This window comes from Pinus tabuliformis, chromosome 7, assembly GCF_031772625.1.
Source record: "Pinus tabuliformis cultivar Carrire ecotype Pingquan chromosome 7, CPIR1, whole genome shotgun sequence".
NCBI lineage: Eukaryota > Viridiplantae > Streptophyta > Pinopsida > Pinales > Pinaceae > Pinus > Pinus tabuliformis.
In genome coordinates this window covers 268,913,597-268,941,369 of record NC_142293.1, presented here as the reverse complement: position 1 = coordinate 268,941,369, position 27,773 = coordinate 268,913,597, and the positions used below count along the sequence as shown (strand labels likewise).

General features: G+C 38.1%; 2 protein-coding genes and 1 long non-coding RNA gene across 3 annotated transcripts in view; 2 read left to right on the top strand and 1 right to left on the bottom strand.

The window, feature by feature from the left end:
- Positions 1-462: 462 nt before the first annotated feature.
- Positions 463-4,362, bottom strand: LOC149246905 (uncharacterized). The gene is made up of 3 exons (XM_089442847.1): positions 3,979-4,362; positions 3,030-3,888; positions 463-1,181 (listed from the first exon to the last, which is right to left on the bottom strand). The coding sequence occupies exons 1-3, from the start codon at positions 4,360-4,362 to the stop codon at positions 463-465; spliced, it is 1,962 nt and encodes a 653-aa protein (XP_089298973.1).
- Positions 4,363-5,000: 638 nt separating this feature from the next.
- LOC149246904 (uncharacterized) lies at positions 5,001-5,554 on the top strand. The gene is made up of 3 exons (XR_016265601.1): positions 5,001-5,070; positions 5,183-5,261; positions 5,367-5,554. It is a non-coding gene; the product is annotated as an uncharacterized LOC149246904 (long non-coding RNA).
- A 13,209-nt stretch (positions 5,555-18,763) lies between these two features.
- LOC149246903 (uncharacterized) overlaps positions 18,764-27,773 on the top strand; it is a 32,412-nt gene continuing 23,402 nt past the window's right edge. Inside the window, exon 1 of the mRNA XM_089442838.1 lies at positions 18,764-19,216. Within this exon, the coding sequence (XP_089298964.1) occupies positions 18,764-19,216 (453 nt within the window). The remainder of the gene's footprint in view (positions 19,217-27,773) is intronic.

The following is a 27,773-nucleotide window of genomic DNA, read 5'->3' as shown; positions in this document are numbered from 1 at the left end:
CATGGCAAGTTGGTAGGCCACTGGCCCAACTCTAGCCAAGATCTGGAAAGGTCCAAAGTATCGAGGAGCCAGCTTGGCGCACCCACTCCACTGCAGGGCGCTCCTTCTGGTTTGTATCCTCACAAACACATGGTCGCCAACTTTGTATTCCGTGAATCTTCTTTTCCTGTCCGCAAAGATTTTCTGTCTATCTTGTGCAAATTTTAAGTTTGCACGCACCTTTCTTACCATGGCTTCCATGTCTTTAAGCATTTCCGGACCCAAATTCAGCTTGTCTTCCGGTCCACCCCAACTTGAGGGTGTGCGACACTTTCGTCCATACAGGACCTCAAAGGGACTTAGCTGAGTCGAAGTGTGATATCCGTTATTATACGCAAATTCGACCAGATGTAAATATTCTTCCCATTGACCTGGTTTCAGCATTACATATGCTCTCAACATATCTTCCAGCACCTGATTCACTCACTCGGTTTGACCATCGGTCTGCGGGTGATAAGCTGTGCTGAAGTTCAGCTGAGTACCCAACTCGGCAAACAATGTCCTCCAAAAGGTAGAGGTGAATTTCACATCGCGATCTGATATAATTACCTTTGGTAACCCATGCAATCGGAACACATTTTGCATGAAGAGATGAGCAATCTGCACCGCCTTGTAGGTGGACTGCACAGGAATAAAGTGCGCTGCTTTACTTAAATTATCAACCACTACCATGATAGAGTCGTTGCCTTTCTTTGTTCGGGGAAACCCTGTTATGAAATCCATGGAAATGGTTTCCCATTTCCACTCCGGAATGGGCAAAGGCTGTAGTAGTCCAGCGGGATGCTGATGTTCTGCCTTTATTTGCTGGCATTCCAAACATCGTGCCAAGTACTCCACCACTTGTTTCTTCATTCCTGGCCAATAGTATTCCTTCTTAAGCGCAGTGATCATCTTTTGGTACCCAGGATGACCAGTGTAATGGCTGATATGAAACTCATCCAGAACCAGCCTTCTAAGATCTTTTACATCAGGTACATACATTTTCTTATTAAAACACATCATTCCAGCACTATTTAGCGTATATCCTTGCTGTAATTTTTCCTTATCAGATTGTTGTACTTGCTGTTTTAAATGATGGTATTCAGAGTCAAGACCAGCTACTGTTTTTATTTGCTCAATTAGCGAACTCTGCCATTTGCTGACTGAAAGTTCACATAAACAGTGAACCTTCCGACTTAATGCATCAGCCACTCTGTTTTCCTTGCCTTTTAAATGTTTTATTTCGAAATCAAACCCACTTAGGAAATCTGCCCATCGGCCTTGCCTTGCATTCAGGATAGGTTGGCTGAAATAATGTGTCAAGCTGTGGTGATCTGTTAACAGCAGAAATTTCCTCCCTAGGAGGTAATGCCGCCACATTTTCAGCGCATGAATAACGGCTGTTAATTCCAGATCATAAGCAGAATATTTTTGTTCATGCTCCTTTAGTTTCCTTGACTCATACGCTATTACCTTTCCTTCCTGCGTTAAAACCCCTCCCACACCCTCCTTGCTTGCATCGGTGCATACCACATAATCCTTGTTAGGATCAGCTATACTCAAAATGGGTGCCGTGGTGAGTAAGTGCTTCAGGCGGTCAAAGCTCTGCTGACATTCCGGTGTCCACCTAAACACTTTCCCCTTTTTCTGCAATGAGGTGATAGGATAGGCTATCCTAGAGAAACCTTCCACAAACCTCCGGTAGTAACCAGCTAATCCCATGAAGGACCTGATATCAGCAACATCTTTGGGTATGGGCCATTCCATAATGGTTTTTATCTTCTCTGGATCTACAGAAATTCCTTCTTTAGTAATTACGTGTCCCAAATACTGAATTTCCTCCTTGAAGAAATCACATTTTCTGAATTTAGCGTATAGCTGATGTTCTCGAAGAGTCTGTAACACCAGCCTAAGATGCTCTTCATGCTCTTGCTGGGAGCGAGAGTATATCAGAATATCGTCAATAAATATCAGCACAAATTTGTCCAAAAACCGATGGAACACGCTGTTCATCATACACATAAAGGTGGCAGGTGCATTAGTCAAACCAAACGGTAGCACTACAAATTCGTAGTGGCCATAGTGTGTCCTGAAAGCAGTTTTGGCGATGTCCTCATCTTTAATCCTGATCTGATGATAACCAGATCGCAGATCAATCTTGGAAAACACTTTGGCCCCTTTTACTTGATCAAAGAGTTCATCTATCCTGGGTAAGGGGTACTTGTTTTTGACCGTGAGTTTATTCAGTTGTCGATAATCTATGCACATGCGAAGGGTTCCATCCTTCTTCTTCACAAATAATACCGGAGCTCCCCAGGGTGATACGCTGGGACGAATGTACTGTTTATCCAACAGCTCTTGGAGCTACATTTTCAACTCTGTTAGCTCTGGTACGCTCATTCGGTATGGTGCCCGCGATACTGGTGCTGCCCCCGGTACTAGCTCTATAGTGAAGTCTATGTCCCTCTTTGGAGGCAGTCCCAGTACCTCTTCAGGAAACACATCTGTAAATTCCTGTACCACTGGAATATTGCTTAATGCGGACATCTTGTCTTTCTGGTTTGCATAACCCACTTGTATGGCATAAATCTGACATTTCTTCCTAATACACTTAGCTAACTGAGTCGCAGTGATAGGTCAAATCTGGACATGATGTTTAATTCCCTGCAATTCCTGCTGCTGCCCCACATCATCCTTGTAATATATAGTCTTGGTTTTGCAATTCACCAATGACCAGTGCTTTTCCAGCCAATCCATACCAATAAGGATGTCATAAGAGCCTAATGGGAGTACATTCAGGTCTGTTGTTATGGATTGTCCATCTATGCTGAAAGAACAGTTATTAATTTTAGCTAAAACCCGTCTTTTGGCTCCCGTAGCCAACTGGACCAACCATGGGTTTTTGAACCTTTCCGATGATAGCTTACAATGTTCCACTACTTTTGGACTAACATAACTTAACGTAGCTCCTGGATCAATAAGTATAGCTATAGAAAGGTTTGAAATCTTACCTTCGAATTCCACCATGGATGGCTGGTACTCCGCTTGCCGGTCCTCTAAGGCTACGTTAATTCTTGGCACGCTGCGCGCCACATCTCCAACAATTGAGGCTTCATGGATTTGAGATATTTCATCAGTTCCTTTACGCTGTGGACAATTCTTAACGTAATGCGGCCCTCCAAACCCCCAACACTGAACTGGAGGTCTGGTTCCCTCAATCTCTGATCTAGCAGGTGGTTCGCTGATCCTGCTCTCGCTTGGCTTAGCCCGGAAGGTACCCTTATTTGTGTTTCTGTTAAACTGCCCCTTTCCAGCACTCTTACCGCCATTTCCACGGCTGCCATTGTTATTTCCAGCAATTCTGTTTCCTTTTCTTTCATTCCATCTCTTGTTTGGAATGTCTCCTTTTTGTTTGTTCTGCTGGTAACAAATTCTAGCCTTACGAATTGCCTCATCCATAGTTCGGGGGTTGTCAAACTCAATCCGTTCCCTTATGTAAGCTGGTAGGCTACTCACGAACCTCTGCACCTTGGCCTTCTCCTCTTTTATGTATGGCACATAACGAAGCAGAGAAGTGAAGCGATTTATGAATTCATCCATGGACTGCTGTCCTAGCCGTAAGTCATGGAATTCTTGCGCCTTCTCATCATAAAAGCGCTCAGTTAAATATCTCTCCTTAAAGTATTTCTGAAATTTTTCCCAGGTTATGCTTTGCTCACTTACTCCCTTCACAATTTTAATCTCTTCCCACCACAAGGTGGCTTTGCCCTGCAACTGGAAAATGGCCAGCCGCGCCTTCAGATTTTGGTCATATTCGTAAAGTTGAAAATATTTGTTAATATTAATCAACCAGGCTTCTGCTGCTTCTTCCTGCTCTCCATCGAAAAGTGGAGGTTTGATTTTTCGGAATTCTCCCTGTAATTCCACTTTCTGTTTCTTGGAGGTTTGCTGCTCTTGCACATTATCAGAATGGTCTTCCTGTTCTTCTGAAAGCTCAGGTGCGTAATCCAGTTCCTCAGTGCCCCTTTGCTGTTCTGCACTGGGGTTGGCTAAGGGTGGATTTTGTTTATCTGACAAGATTTTCAGTATTATTTCTTGTTCCATTGTTAATCGCGCATTGTCCTCTCGCAGACGCGCCATCTCACCTTTCAGCTCCTGGACAGTTTGCAGTATTGCCAGATTGGTACTACGTGTCTCAGCACCAAGTTGTACCCACAGCTCAGCATTTTCTTGAGGGATGCCGCCAGCTCCCAGCATTTCCTCCATCTTGCTATTAGCTGCTAGCAGGTAGCTGTCTCTGTATGGTTCTCCTAATTGGTACACAAGAAAGGCAATTAGCTGCATTGTTTTTATATATACATTGTAAGATAATCTTTGCTGTTCCAGAGGCCACAGTTTTGAAACCTCTAGCTCTGATACCACATTGTCACGACCTCATTGTCTTAACATAATTAATAATAATAATAAAAAAAAAATTATATGGTGGGCTCACCTATGACCACACCCCGTAATTATATGTTTACCCATGTGGGAATTCCCGCCAGACCTTCACGCAGTATCTACAGGTATATACATGGCAATTGATTTAACATCTGGTTCAAACCCAAGGTGGGAAATCTATGTTTAAGACCTTAATATTTATCATACCCATAGATTATGGGTTTTTTCCGCTTTACTAAGGTTTGATGCAATATACGTTTGTTTGCGGGCCATGAGCTGTCATACCTCTGTGATATAAATGTGAAGCGCCACATGGAATACGAAGGAGCCAACTCACCCCTCTCCGTGGCCAGATGGCTCATCTTCACGTGCTTTCACGTGTCTCGTGGAGGGTTGACCTGCTCTGGGGTTCGCGCCAATCCATCCCGCCAACATCAACGATGGTGATCCCTCCTTATCATCGGACGGCTCAGCTTTGTTTAGGGTTTGTCGATCCATATTTAACCACCGGGATCATCGACTGGGTTCATTTGCGCCCATTGCAGCAGCTGAGCTCCTCCAGTCCTTCGTCAAGTTCCTCTGCAACTCCTCCGGTTTGCATCCTCCTGCCAGGTAAAGGTTCACTCCACTGACTATTTGATGTTTAAGTTTCATAGCTAACCAGTCAGTTTTTTATATAAGCTTGGAACCCTCGTCATACCCTGACTGTGGTCTTTGTTGACAGACGGATGTACACAGGTCGGATGCTGTCCATAGATGGTCTCCACAGCGTGCCGGAGGGTTTGGATAACGCGCATTTACAGGTAAGCTTACTCCACTATATACTTTATCTTTGTTACGGTTTTACTGTGTTGATGTGCGATGACTCTGGCTGAGACATGGCTTGTGTTTTATGCCTAATGTCTCAGGTCCAACACCATGTCCAACCTCTTGTGCGCTTAGCAGGCGGTCTCTTTATGCCTGTTTGATCCGCATGAGACCTTAGGGTTATGGCGTTACGCCCTTCATTTATGTGTCTATGTATTGAACAGTTAGGGTCTCAAGTTCGACTGTTAATGTTTGTATATCTGAACGCTCTTCCGAGCCGTTGACAGAGATGTAATTTTATATGTAGTTCTGTTATTTAATAGTTGTATTACTTGCGGCTTCCGCATTTTACCCTGCCAGGACCTCTCACGGCTACAGGGGTGTTTCCACAGTTTCTTAATAAATACAGTTTCTATTCACATATTCTATCAATAGAGGCTAAATATCATTTCGTTCTTGCATTGCCGGTGTAAATGAGGTTTATATGTATCGTGCCTCGCTGTTTGTTCGTTTTCTATCTAATCCATGACTACATAGTTTTTGTGGTTCGTTGTCTTACGGCTTACTATGGTTTACCCATTGAGGGTTTCACATGCAATATTTCTTCGAATACCTGTTCCTATTCTTTATATATATATGCATGCTCGGTTCACCGTCTTTATATTTAACATGTTCTGTTCACAGTCTTTATATTAACATGATCTGTTCATAGTCTTGATATATATATATACATGCGATTTGGGTGAGCCTTGTACTCGTTATATGGGTGCAGAGGCCGCCCTTCCGCGAACATCTGATATGGTAACCCACTGCTGGGTTAGCACATAGTTATTAATCCATTATGTACTTACTGTGCTGCCTTAGTTCAACATTATGTGAGGGTTTCGTTATACAATATGTTCAGGTACTTGACTCTGTTATATGTGCTTGTAACTTATTCTGTTTCTATGGTTACGTTTTGGCGAGCACCACTGTTTGATCTATATGATGCTTCTTTTCACGGCATCATTCCAGAGTAATATTCCACTACACAGTTGTTAGTTTTACAGGATAGTTTATATAGTTGCTAGTAGAACATGATATTTCTGCTCCGGCAGCGTTGGCTCATACTTTACTGTTCGTATACATCACATCTCGTTCACATCTTTCTATTTAGCTTTACACAGTGTTATCATAATGAATATTTCTATACAGTTTAATTCGCAGTTATACACGAGTTTGTATAATGATGTTGCTTACTTGCAAGCATCGAGTCTGTGCTAGATTACTGTAGTTAACTTGCTTATTTCTTCCAGTATTTCCAGACCCTTCCCTCCAAGTCTGTGTTCTTTAAGGTTTTCTATTCGGTTGATACTCAGGTTTCCTTACTTGTTAATTGACACAGTCTCCCAAACTACCCCAACAGCTCTCAGATTGTCTCTATTCTGAGCGCAGAATAACTATGTAACCCTTAAATAAATACAGTTTACAGTGGCCGCTACAGTTACACTTTTCATTCACAACAGTTTAAAGACTGTAAGCATTACCTAGTTACCCATCACTATAACTTAAGGAAATAATACAACTTCTGCTCTACCTGTACGCTTCAATACCTGTACTTGTTCATTATGAATCTTTTGTACACCTTAATACTTATTCCTAATCAGTAATTGGATTAGAATATGTGTACCTGGTTAATCCCGCTACTGATGTTCTTATTCACAGAAGTCACCTGCAATGTTTTTGCTCTTATCCTCCCAACCTTGAGATCCACTGTTGTTGGATTCTCCCCTCGAGCCGTCTTGCAGGCCTGCAGCCCTCAACAAGACCCTTGCACCACTGTGCTAGGTTATCTGGTCATCACCAGACTTAACCTCTTTTTCTCACTCTACTCTCTTGGAATTCTTCTCTCTACTTGTTCATCAACAACCCAGAGACTTTTCCTTCCCAGGACTTTTTCCCTGGGTGAGAAGCAGTTGCATCAGTTTTATAACTGATTCACTAAAAATAGAAATCCTCCTTCAGGAGGCTGCCAGCATTTTCAAGAACATATCCATGTAATTTAAAAATAATTTAAATATTAACTTTCTTTATTAATAATATCATTCCAAGTCATGAGTAACCACTCAACACTTTTTACCACAGTAATTATCCAGATTTACAAGTTACCAAGGTCATTACAGTGTTTAATGTAGGGAATTAAACAAAATGGGCCATCTCTCCCAGGATACCTTGTTTTGGCTTTGGAGCTTTATTATGAAAGGTCGCAGAAGTCATTCTCATACCCTATAGTCAACTATGCAAATCTGTTAAAAAAAAACAAACTCTGGGCTAGAGATCATGCAAACATGTAAAAAACTTGTAAATTTTCAAAACCCAAATTCACTATCTAAAAAAAAGCAATTGCAAGCAAACTACCAATAATATAAGCAGCCACAAATTTATCAAAGGCAGAGAGGGATCAAATCTCTTTTCAACCTTAAAGAAGTTTGCGTCTCAAAAGATTTGATCCCTTGGGGTGTATCTGATATGGTTTAATTTCACTCTTTAAATAGGCTACATTGCACATGAATACTATGGGTCAATACCATGAACTTTTAAAACTGTGTCAATACCATGGGTAAATTTTTTTTATAGAAATTTTTTTTGTTTTTAATTTTATATTTTATTTTGACTGACTTAAAAAGTTTATATTAGGTCACATCATTTTATTTTATTTTTATGTAATTTGACTTAATCAAAATGTTAAACATTACTTTACATCTCTATCATACTGAGCTATTGAGCCCCTATCGACCCAATAATATTTAATTCAATATAATTAATTATTTAATACTCATTTAAATGGGATGACCAAACATGCCAAGAAGTGTCGAACGTTTTGAGCTAACCTAAAAGTAAGTTGAACACTTTAGTGCTTTCCAAAATTATGACTTTGTGCTTTCTTGTTGTGTTATTGTGTAATTCTCTAGTTCTTGGAGCTCTTCAGAGTGTCCTAATATAGTCATTTTTTTCCAAGTGTCTCTCCAAAAGAGAGTCATTTGACTCTCCCTAATTTCTGAGAATGCATGGTCTTGAACTAGGCTCTTACTGTGTCTTGCCATATTCTATATTAATGATCCTTGAGAGAGTTATAGGTTTCATAACTTAGCCAATTGAGAGGTATGGTGGCTATATATTTTATTCTATATTTTCTTCCATAATTTTGGCACACCTTGGATCCATGTTTGCCATAGTTTCACCCCCATCATCCTACTTAGAGTTTTCGGGTCCTAGATACCTAAGCCACCTATCATAGAGGCAAAGTTTCTCCAATGCAACTAATGACCATTTTCTGTCTTTCTTATTTCCCTTGTAGAGAGAATTTATATACAGAGTCTTGATAGCTCATAGAATAACATTATGATTTTCCATTATTTTTAGTTGGCACAATGGTATGGCTTGTAAAATTTATTTTAAAAGCACCAAACTTCTTTCGAGATTAAGTGAACTGAATAACCATCTTTTAAAATTTTGAGGGATCGAGTGTGGAGTGTCTTGCGAGTAGGCTATATGTATGGAAAATTCAAGCACTAGAGCCCTAACATACTTATCTAGTAGTTTTCTAAGGGGAAAAACAATGGAGCTCGGTTACACTTTTTGGCAAAAGAGGGCAAGTTTGGGTCGAAAAATCAATAGCTTGATTGAGCCATTTAAGTGCCTAATCGAGTAATTTTTAAGGGCTCGATTGAGCTCCTTGTGCGCTAAAATGGTAGCTCGATCAAGCCTTAAAAACTAACCCTTGATCAAGCTATAAAACTCGATCGAGCTATAGCACTTGATCGAGATTTATGGATTGATCAAGCTATAAGCGTGGATCAAGCATTAAGCCTTGATCGAGCCATATGGCTTAATTGAGCCCTTTTTTTAATATATACCGCTCTCGTGGTTTGTGCGTGCCATTTATACATAACATGGGAGTGCGGCCAATAGTTTAAGAGTAGCTTGACTAAGGTTATTAGAGATTGATCGAGTAATGGAGAGGTCAAACAAACCTCCCGAACATGGGAGAGGCTCAAAAAAAGATAGGTACTATATATTTTCTCTTTCGTATTTATTTTATTTTTTCGCAAAATGTAACAATTTAATTCAAAAAAAAAACAACCATGTACAAAAACCATGAAAACTAATTAATTAAAAAAAGAACCATACAAAAACTATGAAAACCACAAAAAAACCTTGAAAAAACCGTGAAAAACCCTTAGAAAATCACAAAACCAACCTAGAAAACCATGAAAAAAAACTTTTGAAAACAAATTCAAAAGCCACGAAACCAACCTAGAAAAATATTAAAAAGACCAAACCACAAAAAACTTTGAAAAACCCTTAGAAAATCACAAAACCAACCTAGAAAACCATGAAGAAAAACTCTTGAAAAAAAATTCAAAATCCATGAAACCAACCTAGAAAAATATCAAAACGACCCTTCAAAACAACCTAGAAAATACTTTGAAGCCAAAAAAAAAAACTGTAATGTAGGATTTAAATTTATTTCTTACTTGCAATGTCTTGTGTATTAAATGCATATTTTCTGATTTTGAATGTTAATTTAAACATTTCTTTCTAATTATTTTTCATTTTGAAGTTTTTCTTTAGAAATTTTGTGAAATAAATTTTCAATTTTAAAAAAAAAAATTGTTATTTAAAATGCATTTTAAATTTCTAGCAAATTTGACCAAGAATATACCGGGAAAAAAACTCAAAAACAGAAAATAATAAAATTATAAACAATAAATAAGTAAATTAGGAGCTTGAGGTTCAAACTTGCCAAGATTTTCATCATTATTTTTAATATAGCATTTGTTTCCAAAATTTTTGAAATGTTTTACCCAAGGAGTCTCACCATACAAGAGCTCATGACGAGTTTGAGTGTTGTTAACCTGGATATTTGTCTTGTTGAGAATAACAACTACAACAAATGCAGCTTCACCCCATAAGGTTGCGGGAGTTCCAGACTCATCAAGTATAGCATGAGCCATTTGTTGAACCGTTATGTTCATCCTTTCTACTACTCCATTTTGCTGAGGAGTCCTAGCTATAGAGAATTCCCTTCTTATTCCATGTTCTTCACAAAAGTCGAAAAATTCATTCGAGGTAAACTCCCCATCTCTATCAGACCTGAGGCATTTGATTTTGTGATCTCATTCATTCTCCACTAAGGCTTTGAATGATTTGAGCATTTCAAAGGCTTCGTCTTTTTCCTTCATAAGTCCTATCCAACACATCCTGGAAAAGTCGTCAATGAATAATATAAAATATTCTTCTCCTCGAGGTGATCTTTTCCTAGATGGACCACATACATCCATATGGACTAGTTCAAGTGGCCTGCTAGCTGATCCTTCCTTCTCAGGGAAGTTAGTTCTGGTTTTCTTACGAAACTGACATGATTTGCATATTGTATTGTATGGAAATTTGATGTCCGGAAGACCACAAATTGCCTGGTATTTGCATGCTTTCCTTATTTGTGAGAAGCTTAGATGCCCCAATCTTTTGTGCCATAGCGAGTGTTCATCATTCTTACTTAGATAACGTTGATGTTGTCCTTCTTTGAATATGTATAAATTATTTGGAGTTCTTATTCCTTTGATCACTGTTTTTCCTGTATCAAGATCATGAACACTACATCCATTTGATCGAAATATTACCTCAGTTCCTTGATCGCACATCTGACTGACGCTCAACAGATTATGCTTTAAGCCATCAACATACATGACGTTTCCAGCTTTGACCTTTTCTTTTAACTGAACAAAACCTTTACCTTTTATGAGAGTAGGGGTGTCATTTCCAAAAAAGACCTTCTTCTCCTTCTCTAAGGCACTATATGATTGAAGTTTTTCTTTATCACCCATCATGTGTTTCAAATAGCCACTGTCGATGTACCATTTATTTTCTTTCCCTTCTGCATATAAAGCTATACCACATCTCTCTGGTTGTGGTTCCTTCATTCTCCATGTTTTGACACTTGAAACTTGCTCCTTCTGAGTTGTCTGCCGAAACTTTCTCCTGCATTCAGAATCTTCATGACCGAAGTTGTTACAAATAGAGCATTCTATTTCATTTTCAAGAGCAAAAAATTTATTGTATGTTCTTTTCACGATCCCAGTCATACTCCTTTGTTTTTGAGCTTCTCTAGTCATGATTGTCTTATAGGCAACACATTGGGCTTCTTTGTGGCCAAAGTTATGACAAGATAAACATTGGCCATTGAAGAAACTCCTGTGATTATCAAATCTACCAGCCAAATGATTGTAGTTTATATTGACATCCACTCTTGAGGCAAATTGAGAAGGTTTTACTTGAGGCTGGTTGTAGCTTCTATTTGTCCTTAAAGTAGATTGCCCCCGATTTACCTAATAGTCTTTGTTCATTCTTGAGGTAAACTGTCCCTGATTTACGTGATGATTTCTATTAGGCCTTTGCTCGCTCCTCCTAGCTACATCAAGATAACTTTTGGAGGCGGATGCTTGAGATGCTTCTTCATTATATCCGAGACCTATCTTGATTAGTGGAGAACGTGGCACATTGATAATCTCATCCAGAGTTTCAGATCCTTTCAAAAATCTAAGATTAAGAGCTTTTGTTTTCTCAATCTCTTTTCTAAGACCAACAATTTCACATTCTAACTTTTCATGAAGTTTTTCTTTTTTTGGCCAGTTGGAATTGCAGAGTATCAATAATCATATTTTTCTCTTCTAAAAAAATTTTGAGTTTAGAAATATCTTCAACAAACCTTCTTCATCTATAGCATCCATGAAATCATCATCTTCAAAAGCCATTAAAAGTCTATAATTGTTACCTTGTTCTTCTTCATCACTATTTGAAATTCCATCACTGTCCTCATGAGTGTAATAGTTTTTCTTATTTACATTTTGTTTCTTGTTCCATCTAGTAGGTTCCTTACCTTTATGAAGCTTATCTTTATGTGGACACTTTGCAACATAGTGACCGACTCTTCCACAAGCAAAGCATTTGAAACGTAACTTACCTTTGAATCTTCCAGCACCTCGTTGAAGGTTCTTGACAAAATTTGATTCTTCTTCTTCTGATAGATGTCCTCACTCATAGTAATCTCCTTTGCCTGAAGCCTTGAATGCAGCTTCTCTTGTGTCTGATGGTCCTCCTTTCCTCATTTCGTAAGCAGTTAAAATTCCGTGCAGCTGTGACATGGTAAGGTTCCGTAGATTCTCCTTTTCTTCTATTGCAGAAACTTTTGATTCAAACTTAGGGGAAAAAGATCTTAGAACTTTTTCAACCACAACAACCTCTTTTATTTCTTCACCCAAGCTTTTCATACAATTAATAATCTCATCTACACGAAGGAAATAGTTAGCCACACTTTCTTCATTGTGCATTATGAGATTTTCATACTGAATTCTAAGGGTTTGATGTTTTGCTCGTTTTACCTGTTCATCTCCTTCATAGCTCAGAACAATCTTGTCCCATATTTCTTTTGCATATTTATACTGCATAACCTTGATGAATTCTAATTGAGATAGACATCCTAATAGAGTATTGATAGCTTTTGCATTTGTTTCATATTGCTTCTTACCAGCCGAATCTGTAGGAGTTGTGGATGGAAAAGTGTACCCTATATCTATGATATCCCACACTTCTGTACCAAGAGATTGAAGATAGGTTGTGACTCTTACCTTCTAATAGAAGAATTTGGTCTCATAAGAAATTGGTGGCCTGATAGATGCTTCTCTCTCATAGTTGCTCATGATGATGGATCTTCCTTCAAGTGATTATGCTTCTTCAAAAGGACCTGCTCTGATTCCAATTATTGGAAATAATACTGAGAGGGGGGGGTTTGAATCAGTATTATCAAATTCTTTTCAATATTCCCTATAGATTTATAATTTAATTTATTCTTCAGATGTTGACCATTAATTTGAATTTCAGTACCATATAATAATGAACAGGAACAAGAAAAACAAAAAGTCACACCAAAGAACACCAAATATAAGGCGGAAACCTAATGTGGGTGAAAACCACCTGCTGCAATGTGTCTCTATCTTCTTTCAATTAGAAACTTATTTTGCAATGATTTTGTACTGGTGCAGTCCTTTACCAGTACGCAGGCTACAACCTGTAGAGAGCTACAAGCCTCTCTCATTTTCCAGACTCTCCTGGAAGGGAGATACAACCCCCTTAGCTCTTGTACTAGCTGAGGTACTAGTACGTAGGTGCTCACCTACTTCTTTTCTTCCATGGACCACTTTTCATCAATTTTCAAACTGGATCCATGAACATCAAATAATAATCAAGTACATGTGAATCAACCAATCTCATTTTACAATAAACTAATAAATCAACCAATAGCTTCTTAGAATGCAGTAACCTGAAAAGCAATACGAGTAATCTAAACCCAGAACTCTACAACAATAGTCAAAAGGCAGCAAACAAATATTTCAAGAAAAGTCTGCAACTTCACTAATAGAAACCTGTGAATATCCGCACTTCTGTTGTGTCTAGCCTGCGCAGCTCTGCACCTGATTCGTCTACTAGACTGCGCACCTCCGCACCTGATCTGTCTATTGGACTACGCACCTCCGCACCTGATTCGTCTACTGGGCTACGTACCTCCGCACCTGCGCTGTCTACTGGATTGCGGACCTCCGCACCTGCACCGTCTACTGGACTACAGACCTCCGTAGCAGCGCCATCTATTGGACTATGGACCTCTGCACATGTGCTGTCTACTAGACTGTGCACCTTCGCACCTGAGTCGTATCTTGCCTGCGGACCTCCAGATATAAACACTTTATCAGTCCTTAATTGTACCCCAGTCTGTCGAATTCACAAATGTGATCATGCACCAAAGAGACCTCAACTTATCAGTAGATCCACCTTATAATTCACGATTTCCTCCTTGATTAACATCTAGCTTCACAAACCAATCACCAAAATTTCAGGTCTTAAGATATTCAATACTCACAAGTGTGTGGGCCAAATGATCTCCTTCCCTTTTTATAGTCTAGGCTTTTCTCAAACCATGGACCAAAACCATTGAGAAACAATACCAAGGACTCAATACTTGGGATCAACTCTTTTGAATACAATACCATGGACCAAAACCATAGGATCAAAAACTGCGGACTAAATACCATGGATCAATCATAAAATTTCCCACGTGCGCACACTTTTCTACATTGAAGTGAGTGAAATTGACGTCCGCACCTTTTGTTCGGAGAACCTACCAGTATGTCATTTTATATCATTTTGAGAGCCTGAACAGTGATTTGCCACTTGAGTGAGTTTCCATCAAGGACAACACCTGTGCCATAGCACCAAACCTGAGTCATAATGCCAACAAGTTTTTCCCAGAGGAAGGCCTTATGACGTAATTATAATTATAATTATTAATTATATTTTACTTTCAGTTTTATGTAATTTGACCAATTCAAAGTATTTTATTGATAATTATCATTATTATTTTCATTTTTATGTTTAGAGGACACTACAAATCTCTACATACTAGGTTGGAGAGTGGCTCTCTATGCAAGTGTTTTTAACCATTTATTACTTTTAGTTGAGCACACATGCAAATGTTTACAAACATTTACCCCACTACAACATCTATCGATAGCTCTTTTTTAGATTTAATTTTAAAAATGTTATAAAATAACATTAAAATTAAATATTTTTAAACATTTTGATTTCTAAATGAGTTATGGTTTTTTGGAAAGTGGTATTGATAAGCCATGAATTGGCCCATGGTATTGTAGCAAAATATATTTACAAGTTAACACCATCGTAAAATGGGGGTTAATATACAGGGTTAAGAATATTGTTATATTCTATGTTTATTGTAAGTATTAAGTTTTAGTTTTAAAATTGCTATAAAATTAAATTGAAATAAAATATTTATAATAATCTTTTTTAAATAAGTTAGGTTTTTTGGGTATCTAGTAGCCATGGTACTGAGCAATGATATTTTAAGAAATCATATTTAGAAGTCGATAATATCCATGGTAAAAGGGGTTGAATATTCATGGTTAAGGCTCTTATTATATTATAAATACTAAATTTTTATGGGCTTATTAATTAATTTTAAATATGTTACCAAATAATTATTTTAATTTATATATTAAAATGGATGTTACTTTCTAACTACTATTTATATGCGATATTAGATGTATATTATGACTTTATTTTATAATAAAAATTGTTCATCATTTTATTAACAAAAAAATTACAATATAAATAAATAAATAATTAAATAATTAAAAAAAAAAAAAATTTGAATTTAAAAATTATCTACATTTAACACCTACACGATCAATATTATACTACACACCAGGGTAGATTCATCTTAGCTCCTGATCTACCAAGCCCCTAGAGAGATTTATCTTAGCTCCAGATCTACCAAGCCCCAAAAGAGATCAAATATCTTCTTTCTATAAAAGAGGTTTAAACTCAATAGATTTGATCCCTTTGGGTGCTTGGTAGATGAGACATTAATATGGATCTATGTTGGTTACAATTATTAATTTAATTTAATTTTTTGTTTTATATAATTTGACTAATTCAAAGTGTTTTATTGATAGTTATAATTATTATTTTATTTTGATGATTACATGACATGACAACATCTCTACATACTAGGTTGGACAGTGACACTCTATGCAATTACATTTAACCTTTCATTATTTTTAATTGAGCACACATGCAAATCTTTAAAAACATTTACATCATTACAACATATTCGCGTAGCTTTTTCCTTTAAGATTTTATTTTAAAAATGTTATAAAAAAAACAAAATTAAATATTTTTTAATATTTTGATTTTGAAATGAGTTATGGTTTTTGGACAAGTGGTATTGATAAGCTATGGTATTGGCCAATGGTATAGTAACAAAGCCTATTTACAAGTTAATATTATGCATCGTAATTAAATATTTTTAAATATTTTGATTTTGAAATGAGTTATGGTTTTTGGACAAGTGGTATTGACAAGCTATGGTATTGGCCCATGGTATAGTAACAAAGCCTATTTACAAGTTAATATTATGAATCGTAAAATGATGGGTTAGTAAAGATGGTTAAGAATCATGTTATATTGTATGTTTATTGTAAGTGTTAAGTTTTCATTTAAAATTTGTTATAAAATTAAATTGAAATAATAAATTGAAATAAAATATTTATAATATTTTTTTGAAATGAGTTATGATTTTTGGGTATTGGTAGTGATAAGCTATGATATTGGCCCATTGTGATGCAGGCTAACAGGGCAAAGACAGAAGCAAGGTTGACATGGTTTCTGAAAAGGACGGTTGACATGGTTTCTGAAAAGGACACATAACACAGTTCGCTGGATGGATAGTATATCTGTCTTAATTTTATTTTACTTTTAAGTTGCCTAAGAATAATGTAATGACTTCTAATTAGGAGCAGTAGTAATTAGTTAGAATCATATGACTTCTAATTAGGAGCAGTAGTAATTAGTTAGAATCATATGTTTCCAAATAGTTATTACTGTTTTAAAAGCATGAAAAGAAAATGTGCTAGCCAGCTATGAAGAAGTTCCACATAAGATACAACTGATGTAACCAACAACACAAACTAACAGCAGTTATAAAACCGTTTGAAAACAATGCTACTAAACGAGAGAAACAAGCCCATTACAGGGTTCGACTGTGTATGAAAATAAACAGAGAGAGTAATATAAACATTCTGTGCACACACAATCCTACAGTGTCCTCAGTGGTTGTATAACTTTGCTAATAATTTATTATATGAATATTGTCGAATGTACTGCTACAGGTTTTGGTCCCAGAGAGGAAGATAAACCAGTTAGACGACAAGTAACAACACGAATCAATATAACCAGATAATTAAAAGACCTCATAACAGGTATGTGAAAATTACAAACGCAAGTCTAATCTATTCCATCATTAAATTCATATGGTTATAATAATACAGTCACCCAAATTCATCATACATTTACATACTGTCCAAAGTAGAAGACTGGACTCAATTCAAAGTCGTGGGTAATCAACCCTAACAGCAAACAAGAAGCCAATTCCTGTATGACCCAGAACAACAGCCAACGTCGTGCCTAGCGACGAAAGAAAGCTAAGTACAGACAAAGAGCAGCCTAAGGCCAACAAATAAAGTTCAACCAATAAAGTCGAAACACCCCTACAATCAAGCTACCAAACAACAGAGAAGCTACCCGTGTTTGCCCGAACAGTTGAGAGCTCAAACACCGAAACCCTCGAACGGTCTCACTTGCAAGAGAGCGACCAAGAGTGGTTAGTCTCCATGTAACAGTACCAACAAAGTTAAAAAGAAACTGAAGAGAACGAGAAGCGAACCATAATGGCACCATACCTGTCTGGCGAACCATAGCCACCATTCGACCACGAGGTGACCCTCCTACTCACGAAGGAGCCAAGACATCAGATACAGGTAAAGGAGGACTGCAAATATCCGCCATAAAACAAAGACTTACTAGACAAGTTGGGAGAGAACCCAATGGAGAACGCCGCTACCGGATTGCCGAAGTCTGTGGAAAAGGCTGAACCAGTATTGAAAGAAATATCAAGCATTACACAGCTATCGTATAACTTAAACCCTCACGAGATACAAACAACAATGCACAGAGGCGGAAACCATTAACAGAGCAACTGTAACCACTCACGAGACACAGATAGCAACACACAAAGGCGGGGACCCTTAAAAGTAAAACCCCAATTCATAGTAACAACCAACATGCAAGCCGAGGAACAGAGCCATGCGAAACTTACCAGAACCTTAATAAATCACGGGAAGAGCAGAAGCATCCCAGGCCGAGAGGTAAATGACCGAAGTCGAAAGGGCAACCAGGAGCTCACAACCAGCAAACTGGGCAGACAAGCCTCAAAAAACCACAACCAAAACCACCGAAGTTACAGATCTCGCAGAGCAAATGACCGGGAGAAACAATGAGAAACAAATGGGCGCGAAGGAGTAAAAACCCCAAACCAGGGCGGGTTCATAGAATCTCGAGGAGAGACAAGTTTTCAACAGGTAAGCCACCAGGGTACAAATCACCGTAACCCAAAATCAATACAACGCAGATTACAAATCAACCAACATAAATATCCAAAAATCCATTTTATTATTATATTCATTACGGTCACATAACACATCAGCGTATTGACGGCGGGACCACGTGGGATGGCCCCATCAAGTGGTATAAGAGTAGCATTTTAAGGAAACATGGGAAGATGGAAGTAGAAAGACGAGGATGAGGAAGAGGTGCACGCAGAGCAGCAGACGAGGGCTTGAGAGAACAATTGAGAATCCTTACTGCTCACTTGGAAGCAGTAGAGGCAGGTAGGCGAAGAGACCCGAAACTTGGGGATGATAGTGAAGACGAGGCAGCAACTGCTACAAATGGGTTAGAGGAAGAAGCCCGGGAGTTAAGACTGTTGAGATCTGTACTGTTAGCTAACAGAAAACCCAAACCTGAGATCCCTAACTATGATGGCAGTATGTCCGTTGATGTTTTGCTAGATTGGGTAAGTGAGTTAGACAAGTATTTTGAAAATGAGGAGATCGGTGAGGAAAAAAGAGTTAGATTTGCTGCGACTAAGTTAAAAGGACACGCTGCCTTATTGTGGGATAGTTTCCAAGCGGACAGGAGACGAATGAACAAGTTGCCAATAAGAAAGTTGCCAAGGATGGTGGCAAAACTGAAGGGCAGATCTTTGCCTAAAGACTACCAGGTTGAACTTTATCGACGAGTACATAATTTAAGGCAGAAATGTATGACTGTAAAGGAGTACACAGAGGAGTTTTATCGAGTAAATTTACGTGCTGGTTATGCGGATGATACTCGAGAAAAGATAGCGAGGTACGTGAATGGCTTGAGGTTGGAAATATTGGACGAGATCAGTATTCTCTCTCCCCGAAATATAGAAGAGGCCTTTCAGAGTGCTGTAAAGGTTGAAGAGAAAATTAACAGAAAATGGAGCAACAGGAGATGGAGAGGAAATGGCAGAGGACGAGGATAGTCCTACGGCAGAGGGAGAACTGCCACTAACAATGAAGAAGGCAGTAGTTCCAGAGCTTCAGGGACAACAGAGAAGGGAGATAGCACTAGAGGATGTCGGCCATATTAGCATGGAAGAGGAAATGGTCGCGAAAGGGGGACTAATGTCCAGTGCTACAGGTGCCATAAGTGGGGGCACTAATCCTTCGAATGCTTGGAAGCTGAGCACACTAGCCAGAGGGGAGCATTTGTTGCGCAACGTGAGGAAGCTGAAGCACAGCCTTGGGAGATAGAAAACGTGGCAGAAACAGGAGAGGCTTTAATTTTGAACAAAGTGTTGTTGAAGCCAGCCAAGGAGATGGCTGAACAGACCCAGCGAAAGGCGCTGTTTCGAAAAGTTTGAAAATCACATGGAAAGTGTTGTAAATTGATTATCAACAGCGGAAGTACAAACAATTTAGTTGCCACCTAAATGGTGGAAAAGCTGGGATTGAAGCAGCTTAAACATCGCACACCTTACAAGGTGTAGTGGCTACAGAAAGGCCACCAGCTATTAGTTGATGAACAGTGTGTGGTTGAATTTCACATTGGCAAATACCAAGACACGGTGGTCTACGATATTATGCCAATGGACGTGTGCCATATACTGCTAGGGAGACCGTGGCAGTAGGATCGGAAGGTGACGCACGATGGGAAGACTAATTTTTATAAATTTGTGAAAGATGGAATCAAACATATGCTTGTACCCATCAAAGAGGAGGATGAAGCAGAACCAAGTGGAAAAAAAGCATTGTTAATAGGAGGAAAACAATTTTTGAAGCATATTGAGGAAAATGAGGTAAATTATGTGATTGTAAGGAGGACAAAATCGATGTTGTTGAACACAGAAATGTCAGAATTGCCTACAGAAATTCGGGAGTTGTTAAAAGAATTTCAAGACATTGTAGTTGACGATCTACCAGATAAGTTGCCTCCCAAGAGGAGTATTAGCCATCATATTTATTTTATACCTGGAGCAAGCCTGCCGAACAAGGCAGCGTATAGAATGAGTCTGAAAGACAACGAAGAGATTCGTAAACAAGTGCAGGAGTTGCTGGATAAGGGACTGATCAGAGAAAATTTGAGCCCTTGTGCAGTACCAATAGTACTCGCACCTAAGAAGGGTGGAGAATGGCGAATGTGTACAGATTCGCGGGCTATTAATAAAATCACTATTCGATGTAGATTTCCCTTACCCATAATGGACGACATCATGGATTGTCTTAGCGGAGAAGCTTATTTTATGAAGATTGATCTGAAGAGTGGTTATCATTAGATCAGGATTAGAGAAGGAGATGAGTGGAAGACAACTTTCAAGACTAATGAAGGGCTGTACGAATGGCTGGCCATGCCATTTGGATTAAGCAATGCTCCTAGTACCTTTATGAGGTTAATGAATGAGATGTTAAATGAATTTATTGGCAAGTTCATGATAGTTTACCTTGATGATATCTTAATTTTCAGCAGAACGAAAGGAGAGCATCTTCAACATGTTCGAAGGGTGTTAGAGAAGTTACAGCAGAACAAACTTCTGATAAACTTAAAGAAATGCACTGTCCTGCAGAAGGAGCTGGTCTATTTGGGGTTTGTAGTTGCAGAAAATGAATTGAAGATGGACCCCAAAAAGATTGCAGCAATTATAAATTGGCCATCATCGAAGAGCTTATTTGAGGTATGTAGTTTTCACGGACTGGCAAGTTTTTATCGGAAATCTATTATATATTCTAGTGAAATCTGTTCACCAATGCTAGAGACCATCAAAAAGGCAAGTCAACCTTTTTGTTGGAACATGGTGGCAGAAGACAGTTTTCAGCTTTTGAGGCGGAAGATCACGGAGAGGCCAATCTTGAGGCTGCCTGATTTTAATAAACTCTTTCAAGTTTGGTGTGACGCAAGTGGAACAGCTATTGGCGCTGTGCTGAGTTAGGAAGACAGACCAGTGGCATTCTTTAGTGAAAAACTAAATGAGAGCCGACAGAAATACTCCTTGTATGACAAGGAATTTTATGCCGTGGTCCAAGCTTTAAAACATTGGAGGCACTACCTACTGGGCAATGAGTTCGTATTATTTTCTGATAATTCGGCATTACAGTATGTAATGCAGTAGCACAAGTTAAACCATAAGCACGCCAAATGGGTAGAATACTTGCAGAGTTTCACTTTCGTGTTAAAACACATAAGTGGGCAAGCCAACAAAGTGGCAGATGCCTTAAGCAGAAGAGCTTTGCTCTTACAAGAAAGTAGCATACAGGTGATAGGGTTCGAACATCTAAAGGATCTGTACCAAACCGACACAGATTTCAAGGAAGATTTTGAAGCCTGCCAAAATCCCGTATTGAGGAATGCAAGCCCATGGTTAGACTATAATTTACAAGAAGGATTATTGTTCAGAGGTGGGCAGTTATGTATCCCGGACTGTTCAATGAGGGAGAATATTGTTCGGGAGAAGCATAGTGGTGGATTAGCGGGACGGCATCAACAAAACTTTGGAGCAACTCGGAAATTTTTATTATTGGCCTAAAATGAGCAGGGATGTACAAAGATATGTAAACAGGTGTAAAGTCTGCCAACTGGCGAAAGGACACAGTCAGAATACTGGACTTTACACACCACTACCTGTTCCAAGTAGGCGATGGGACTTAGTCAACATTGACTTTGTCTTAGGACTGCCTAGAACAAAACGAGGATATGATTCAGTAATGGTGGTGGTAGATAGATTTTCGAAAATGGCCCATTTTATTCCTTGCCGGAAAACTAGTGACGCCACGTATGTGGCACAACTGTTTTTCACGGAGGTTGTTAGACTACATGGCCTACCCAAATCTATCATTTCAGGCAGGGATGTAAAATTCATAGGACATTTTTGGTGCACCCTGTGGAAAAAGTTGGGCACGCAATTGAATTTCAGCTCTGCGTATCATCCACAGACTGATGGACAAACGGAAGTGGTGAACAAGAGCTTGGGGAATTTATTACGGAGTTTAACTGGAGAAAATTCACGATTATGGGATCGAGCTCTCGCTCAGGCAGCACTTATAACGATTCGCCCAATTGTAGCACCGGACGCAACCCATTTCAGATTTTGTATGGCATGCATCGTCGGGGAATACATGAACTGCGAGATTTGGGAAATTTGGAATGGAGAAGCGTGGATGGGGAAGACTTTGCCGAAGCAATGAGCAAACTTCATGAAAAGGTCAAATTAAGATTGCAGGACAGCGTACAGAAATATAAGCAGCAGGCAGATTCAAAGCGAAGAGAAGTGCAATTTAATGTTGGAGATGAGTTCCTTGCGCACCTGCGCAGGGAACGGTTTCCTAAGGGCACGTATAATAAACTAAAATATAAGAAAATTGGTCCATGCAAGATCTTATGTAAATTTTCAGCCAAGGCTTACGAGATTCAACTGCCACCTAACATAGGCATATCACCTATTTTCAATGTGGCGGATCTATTCCCATATAATGCCCAAGCAGAGGATGACAGTGTGGTACAGCCAAAACGGGACACCCAATTTGGAGACAGTTCTTGGAAGAAGCAATTGCCTTCGGCTCAGTCCCATGAGATTGAAGGGATCCTCAGTACCCAGGTAGCTAAGAAGACACGTAGGAAAGAATATCTATGATACCTCGTCAAGTGGAGAGACCGTCCAATGGAGGACAACTCATGGCTCGACGCGACGCAGATACAGAAGGTTGGCTATTCGGTGGAGGAACTCATGGAACGGAGCCATGAATTTCTTTTACCCCGGGAGCCTGATGCAGGAGAATCTGGCTAACAGGGCAAAGAAAGAAGCAAGGCTGACATGGCTTCTGAAAAGGACAGAGATCACAGTTCAATGGATGGATAGTATATCTGTCTTTATTTTATTTTACCTTTTTTTTTAAGTTGCCTAAGAATAATGTAATGAATTTTAATTAGGAGCAGTAGTAATTAGTTAGAATCATTTGTTTCCAAACAGTTATATTACTGTTGTAAAAGCATGAAAAGAAAATGTGCTAGCCAGCTATGAAGAAGTTCCACATAAGATACAACTGATGTAACCAACAACACAAACTAACAGCAGTTACAAAACTGTTTGAAAACAGTGCTACTAAAGGAGAGAAACAAGCCCATTACAGGGTTCGACTATGTATGAAAATAAAGAGAGAGAGTAATATAAACATTCTGTGCACACACAATCCTACAGTGTCCTCAATGGTTGTATAACTTTGCTAATAATTTATTATATGAATATTGTCGAATGTACTGCTACAGGTTCTGGACCCAGAGAAGAAGATAAACCAGTTGGACAACAAGTAACAACACGAATCAATATAACCAGATAATTAAAAGACCTCGTAACAGGTATGTGAAAATTACAAACACAAGTCTAATCTATTCCATCATTAAATTCATATGGTTACAATAATACAGTTGCCCAAATTCATCATATATTTACATACTGTCCAAAGTAGAAGACTGGACTCAATTCACAGTCGTGGGTAATCAACCCTAACAACAAACAAGAAGCCAATTCCTGTATGACCCAGAACCACAGGCAACATCGTGCCCAGTGACCAAAGAAAGCGATGTACAGACAGAGAGTAGCCTAAGGCCAGCAAATAAAGTTCAGCCAACAAAGTCGAAACACCCCTACAATCAAGTTACCAAAGAACAGAGAAGCTACCCGTGTTTGCCCGAACAGCTAAGAGCTCAAACACCGAAATCCTTGACCGGTCTCACCTGCAAGAGAGTGACCAAGAGTGGTTAGGCTCCAAGTAACAGTACCAACAAAGTTAAAAAGAAACTTAAGAGAATGAGAAGCGAACCATAATGGCACCATACGTGTCCGGTGAACCATAGCCACCATTCGACCATGAGGTGACCCTCCTGCTCACGAAGGAGCCAAGACATCAGATATAGGTAAAGGAGGACTGCAAATATCTGCCATAAAACAAAGACTTAGCAGATGAGTTGGCAGAGAACCCGACGGAGAACACCGCTACTAGATTGCCGAAGTCTGTGGAAAAGGCTGAACCAGTATTGAGAGAAATATCAAGCATTACACAGCTATCGTATAACTTAAACCTTCACGAGATATAGACAGTAACACACAGAGGTGGAAACCATTAACAGAGCAACTGTAACCACTCACGAGATACAAATAGCAACACACAAAGGCGTGGACCCTTAAAAGTAAAACCCCAATTCACAATAACAGCCAACATGCAAGCCAAGGAATAGAGCCATGTGAAACTTACCAGAGCATTAATAAATCACCAGAAGAGCAGAAGCCTCCTAGGCCGAGAGGTAAATGACCGAAGTCGAAAGGGCAACCAGGAGCTCACAACCAGCAAACAGGGCAGACAAGCCTCAGAAAACCACAACCAAAACCACCGAAGTTGTAGAGCTCGCAGAGCAAATGACCAGGAGAAAAAACGACAAACAAATGAGCGCGAAGGAGTAAAAACCCCAAACCGGGGCGGGTTTGTAGAATCCTGAGGAGGGACAGTTGTTCAATGGGTAAGCCACCAGGGTACAAATCACCGTAACCCAAAATCAATACAGCACAAATTACAAACAACCAACATAAATATCAAAAAATCCATTTTATTATTATATTCATTACGGTCACATAACACATCAACGTATTCACGGCGGGACCACATGGGTCAGCCACATCACATTGGCCCATGGTATTGTAATAAATCCCATTTAGAAGTTGATAATGTCCATGGTAAAATGGGTTGAATGTAAATATTAAAATTTGATGTATTTATTAATTAAATTTAAATATGTTATGGAATTATTATTTTAATTTATATGGTAAAATGGATGTTAATTTATAACTACTATTTATATGTGATACATTTTAATGTGATCTGTATATTATGACTTTCTTTTATTTAAAATTTTGTTCATCATTTTGTAATTTGACAAAACCAAATTACAATATAAAAAAATTGAACTTAAAAAATATTAACATCTAAGTTATAATATCTAATGCCTACACATCAACAATATACTTGGTTGTAGAGAGCCTCTTCAACACTATATTGGGATGTAGGCAATTGGTAATTGTGTGTATTTCCATGTTATAAGGCATGTTATGGTTTTAGTGTTAGCATTAATATTTTTTTTTTTTTTTCAAAAGCTTCTTATAGATAATGAGTAGTTTTATTTCACACAAAATTATTTAATGATTTTGTTTGGTATAAAAAATGTCTTATATCAAGCTTATTTTCTAACTTCTATGTTTATGAGTATGTTTGGATGTGAACTTTTACAAAATCAACTTTAATATTACAAAAAGAATTTTTGAATTACATCATTGACAATTGTGACACCCTTTTAAGCCTCAAACATTTTGAGAATGTTTTATTTACCCAAAATTATTTAATGATTTTGTTTGGTGTAAAAAATGGATTAAATCAAGCTAATTTTGTAACTTCAATGTTTATGAGTATGTTTGGATGTGAACTTTTACAAAATGGACTTTATCAACATTATAAAAGGAAATTTTCAATTACATCCATGACAATTGTGACAACCCTTTAAGTTTCAAACATTTTGAGAATAATTCATGTCTCTTTAACTCTGCCTCATTGTAAGCCAAAAATCAAGGAGATGTAACCTTTATAACATTAATGCTTCAAGAAACATGTGTTAGGTATAGGTGAGATTCTTAAGAATGACCAAAGGAAGGAAAAATAATTTTTATTATTATTAAACTTATGCATTAGAGATTATACTTTAATATCCCACACTACGATTCATTTTTGCATGATTCTTGGAATAATGTGAATAATGAATATCCGCGTTAATATAATATAGTGGGTTTGATGACTAACTTAATTTAGTTTACAGTTTGTATATATCATGAGAAGCTCCAAATCATATATACATTTACTTAAATAATAAGTTATGGATGATGCTAATCATGCTATGGATGTAATCATGCTATATTATATAAAGATGTATAAAGAAACTAGGATCTCTTAGTTTCTTTTACATTGCTTTGATAGAATTATTACTTTCCAACAAAGGCCTCAAGATTTAGTACAATTTCTGCTTTTCTAATAATATTTAGAGTAAACATGATTCTCATGCTTAAGTATAATTCATGTGTTCAAGCTATTATTCATAGATCATCTAAGATGTAGTATAGTTTGATCAATCCCGATAGTTAAAACTGTGTTTTTCCTCATTAGTGATCATGGGTTCAAATCCAAAGAGGGATATAGTATACAAATGTTTCTGAATGGATTCAGTGCCACAAATAACACCTGGGGTATAGTAAAAAATCACAATCTCATCCAAAACTATATCAGCATGGCAACCAAAGATACCAAAATATCAAATAGTTAGAGTGCACCCTACCTTAACAATTTCATACAATTTCAACTTCATGTTAATAATGTAATTAAAGATTTATATTCTACCTCAACAAACTTTGCATACACATCTTGATATAATAATATTACCCTCACATAATTATGTTGGAGTCTTTGGATCTAACTAGGCGATCAAATCCTAGGCCCAAACTCAAATGCAAAAGTCTTGATGCAAAGGTATATCTTTGGATATAAATTAGTCTATTAAATATGATGCCTAAGTGAAGTATTTCAAGGAGGATGCTCAGGTTTTGTGAGTGTTGATGCAAAGTTTTTGTTTTATTTTTTCTTTTGTATTAAGAGAATTGGTAAATTTGTCATTTGTCATTGAGGAGGTCTAGGGTTGAGTCAAAGGGACTACCCCTATACTCCTGAGCCTAAAGTAATAACCCACAAATCATGTTAGGTGGATTAAACAAGTTGTGAACTTGTGGGCAGGTGTAGGAGGAGGGGGTGTGTGTTGACGTTTCAAGTGCAATATATGCAAGCACAATATTTAAGAACTATCGGTAATTACTTTGAATGATATAGATCTTCTTTTAACAATTCCAGTTTGTCATTAACAAATTACACTTTGAAAATCCAACCATAAACCATAAAGGCAAAAGAGATCACAATACAAAAAAGAGGACACAAGATCTAGCCTCAGAAAATCCACCTGGGGAAAACCCAACAACCTTTCCTTAGAGGAAAGTTTCAGTTCGACAAGAGTTACACCTAATGTGACTAGTCAAAAACTATGTCTATGATCAAAAATTTTCCACGACCCTCATGTCAAGCCTCTAGCAACTCGCTATGATAAGATGTACCCTATGCCTAAATTCAACAACTAGAATATGCCCAAAAAACTCAGCGTCGTAGAATTTCAGTGTTTGCAAAATATGTTGCCCAATAGTTGTCTAGAAATTTGGCCTACCAACAAGTTGTTGCATAGAAAAATTCACACTTACAAGTTTAGAGATATATATGTGAGCTCAAGAGGGAGAGAGGTATTTTTCATATTCGTCCTTTTCTACTCCTTTAACCTTCACTTGGATGACAAGAAAATGTCTTGTTTTGATGAGATCGAATGGTGCTCTTATGTAAAAGGTCAAA

Coding starts and splice junctions, on each gene's coding strand:
- LOC149246905 (XM_089442847.1), bottom strand. CDS start 4,362: ATGCAGCTAATTGCCTTTCTTGTGTACCAATTAGGAGAACCATACAGA. Junction 3,889..3,978: donor AGGAAGACCATTCTGATAAT/GTGCAAGAGCAG, acceptor GATGGAGAGCAG/GAAGAAGCAGCAGAAGCCTG. Junction 1,182..3,029: donor ATCCATGGTGGAATTCGAAG/GTAAGATTTCAA, acceptor GTGAACTTTCAG/TCAGCAAATGGCAGAGTTCG.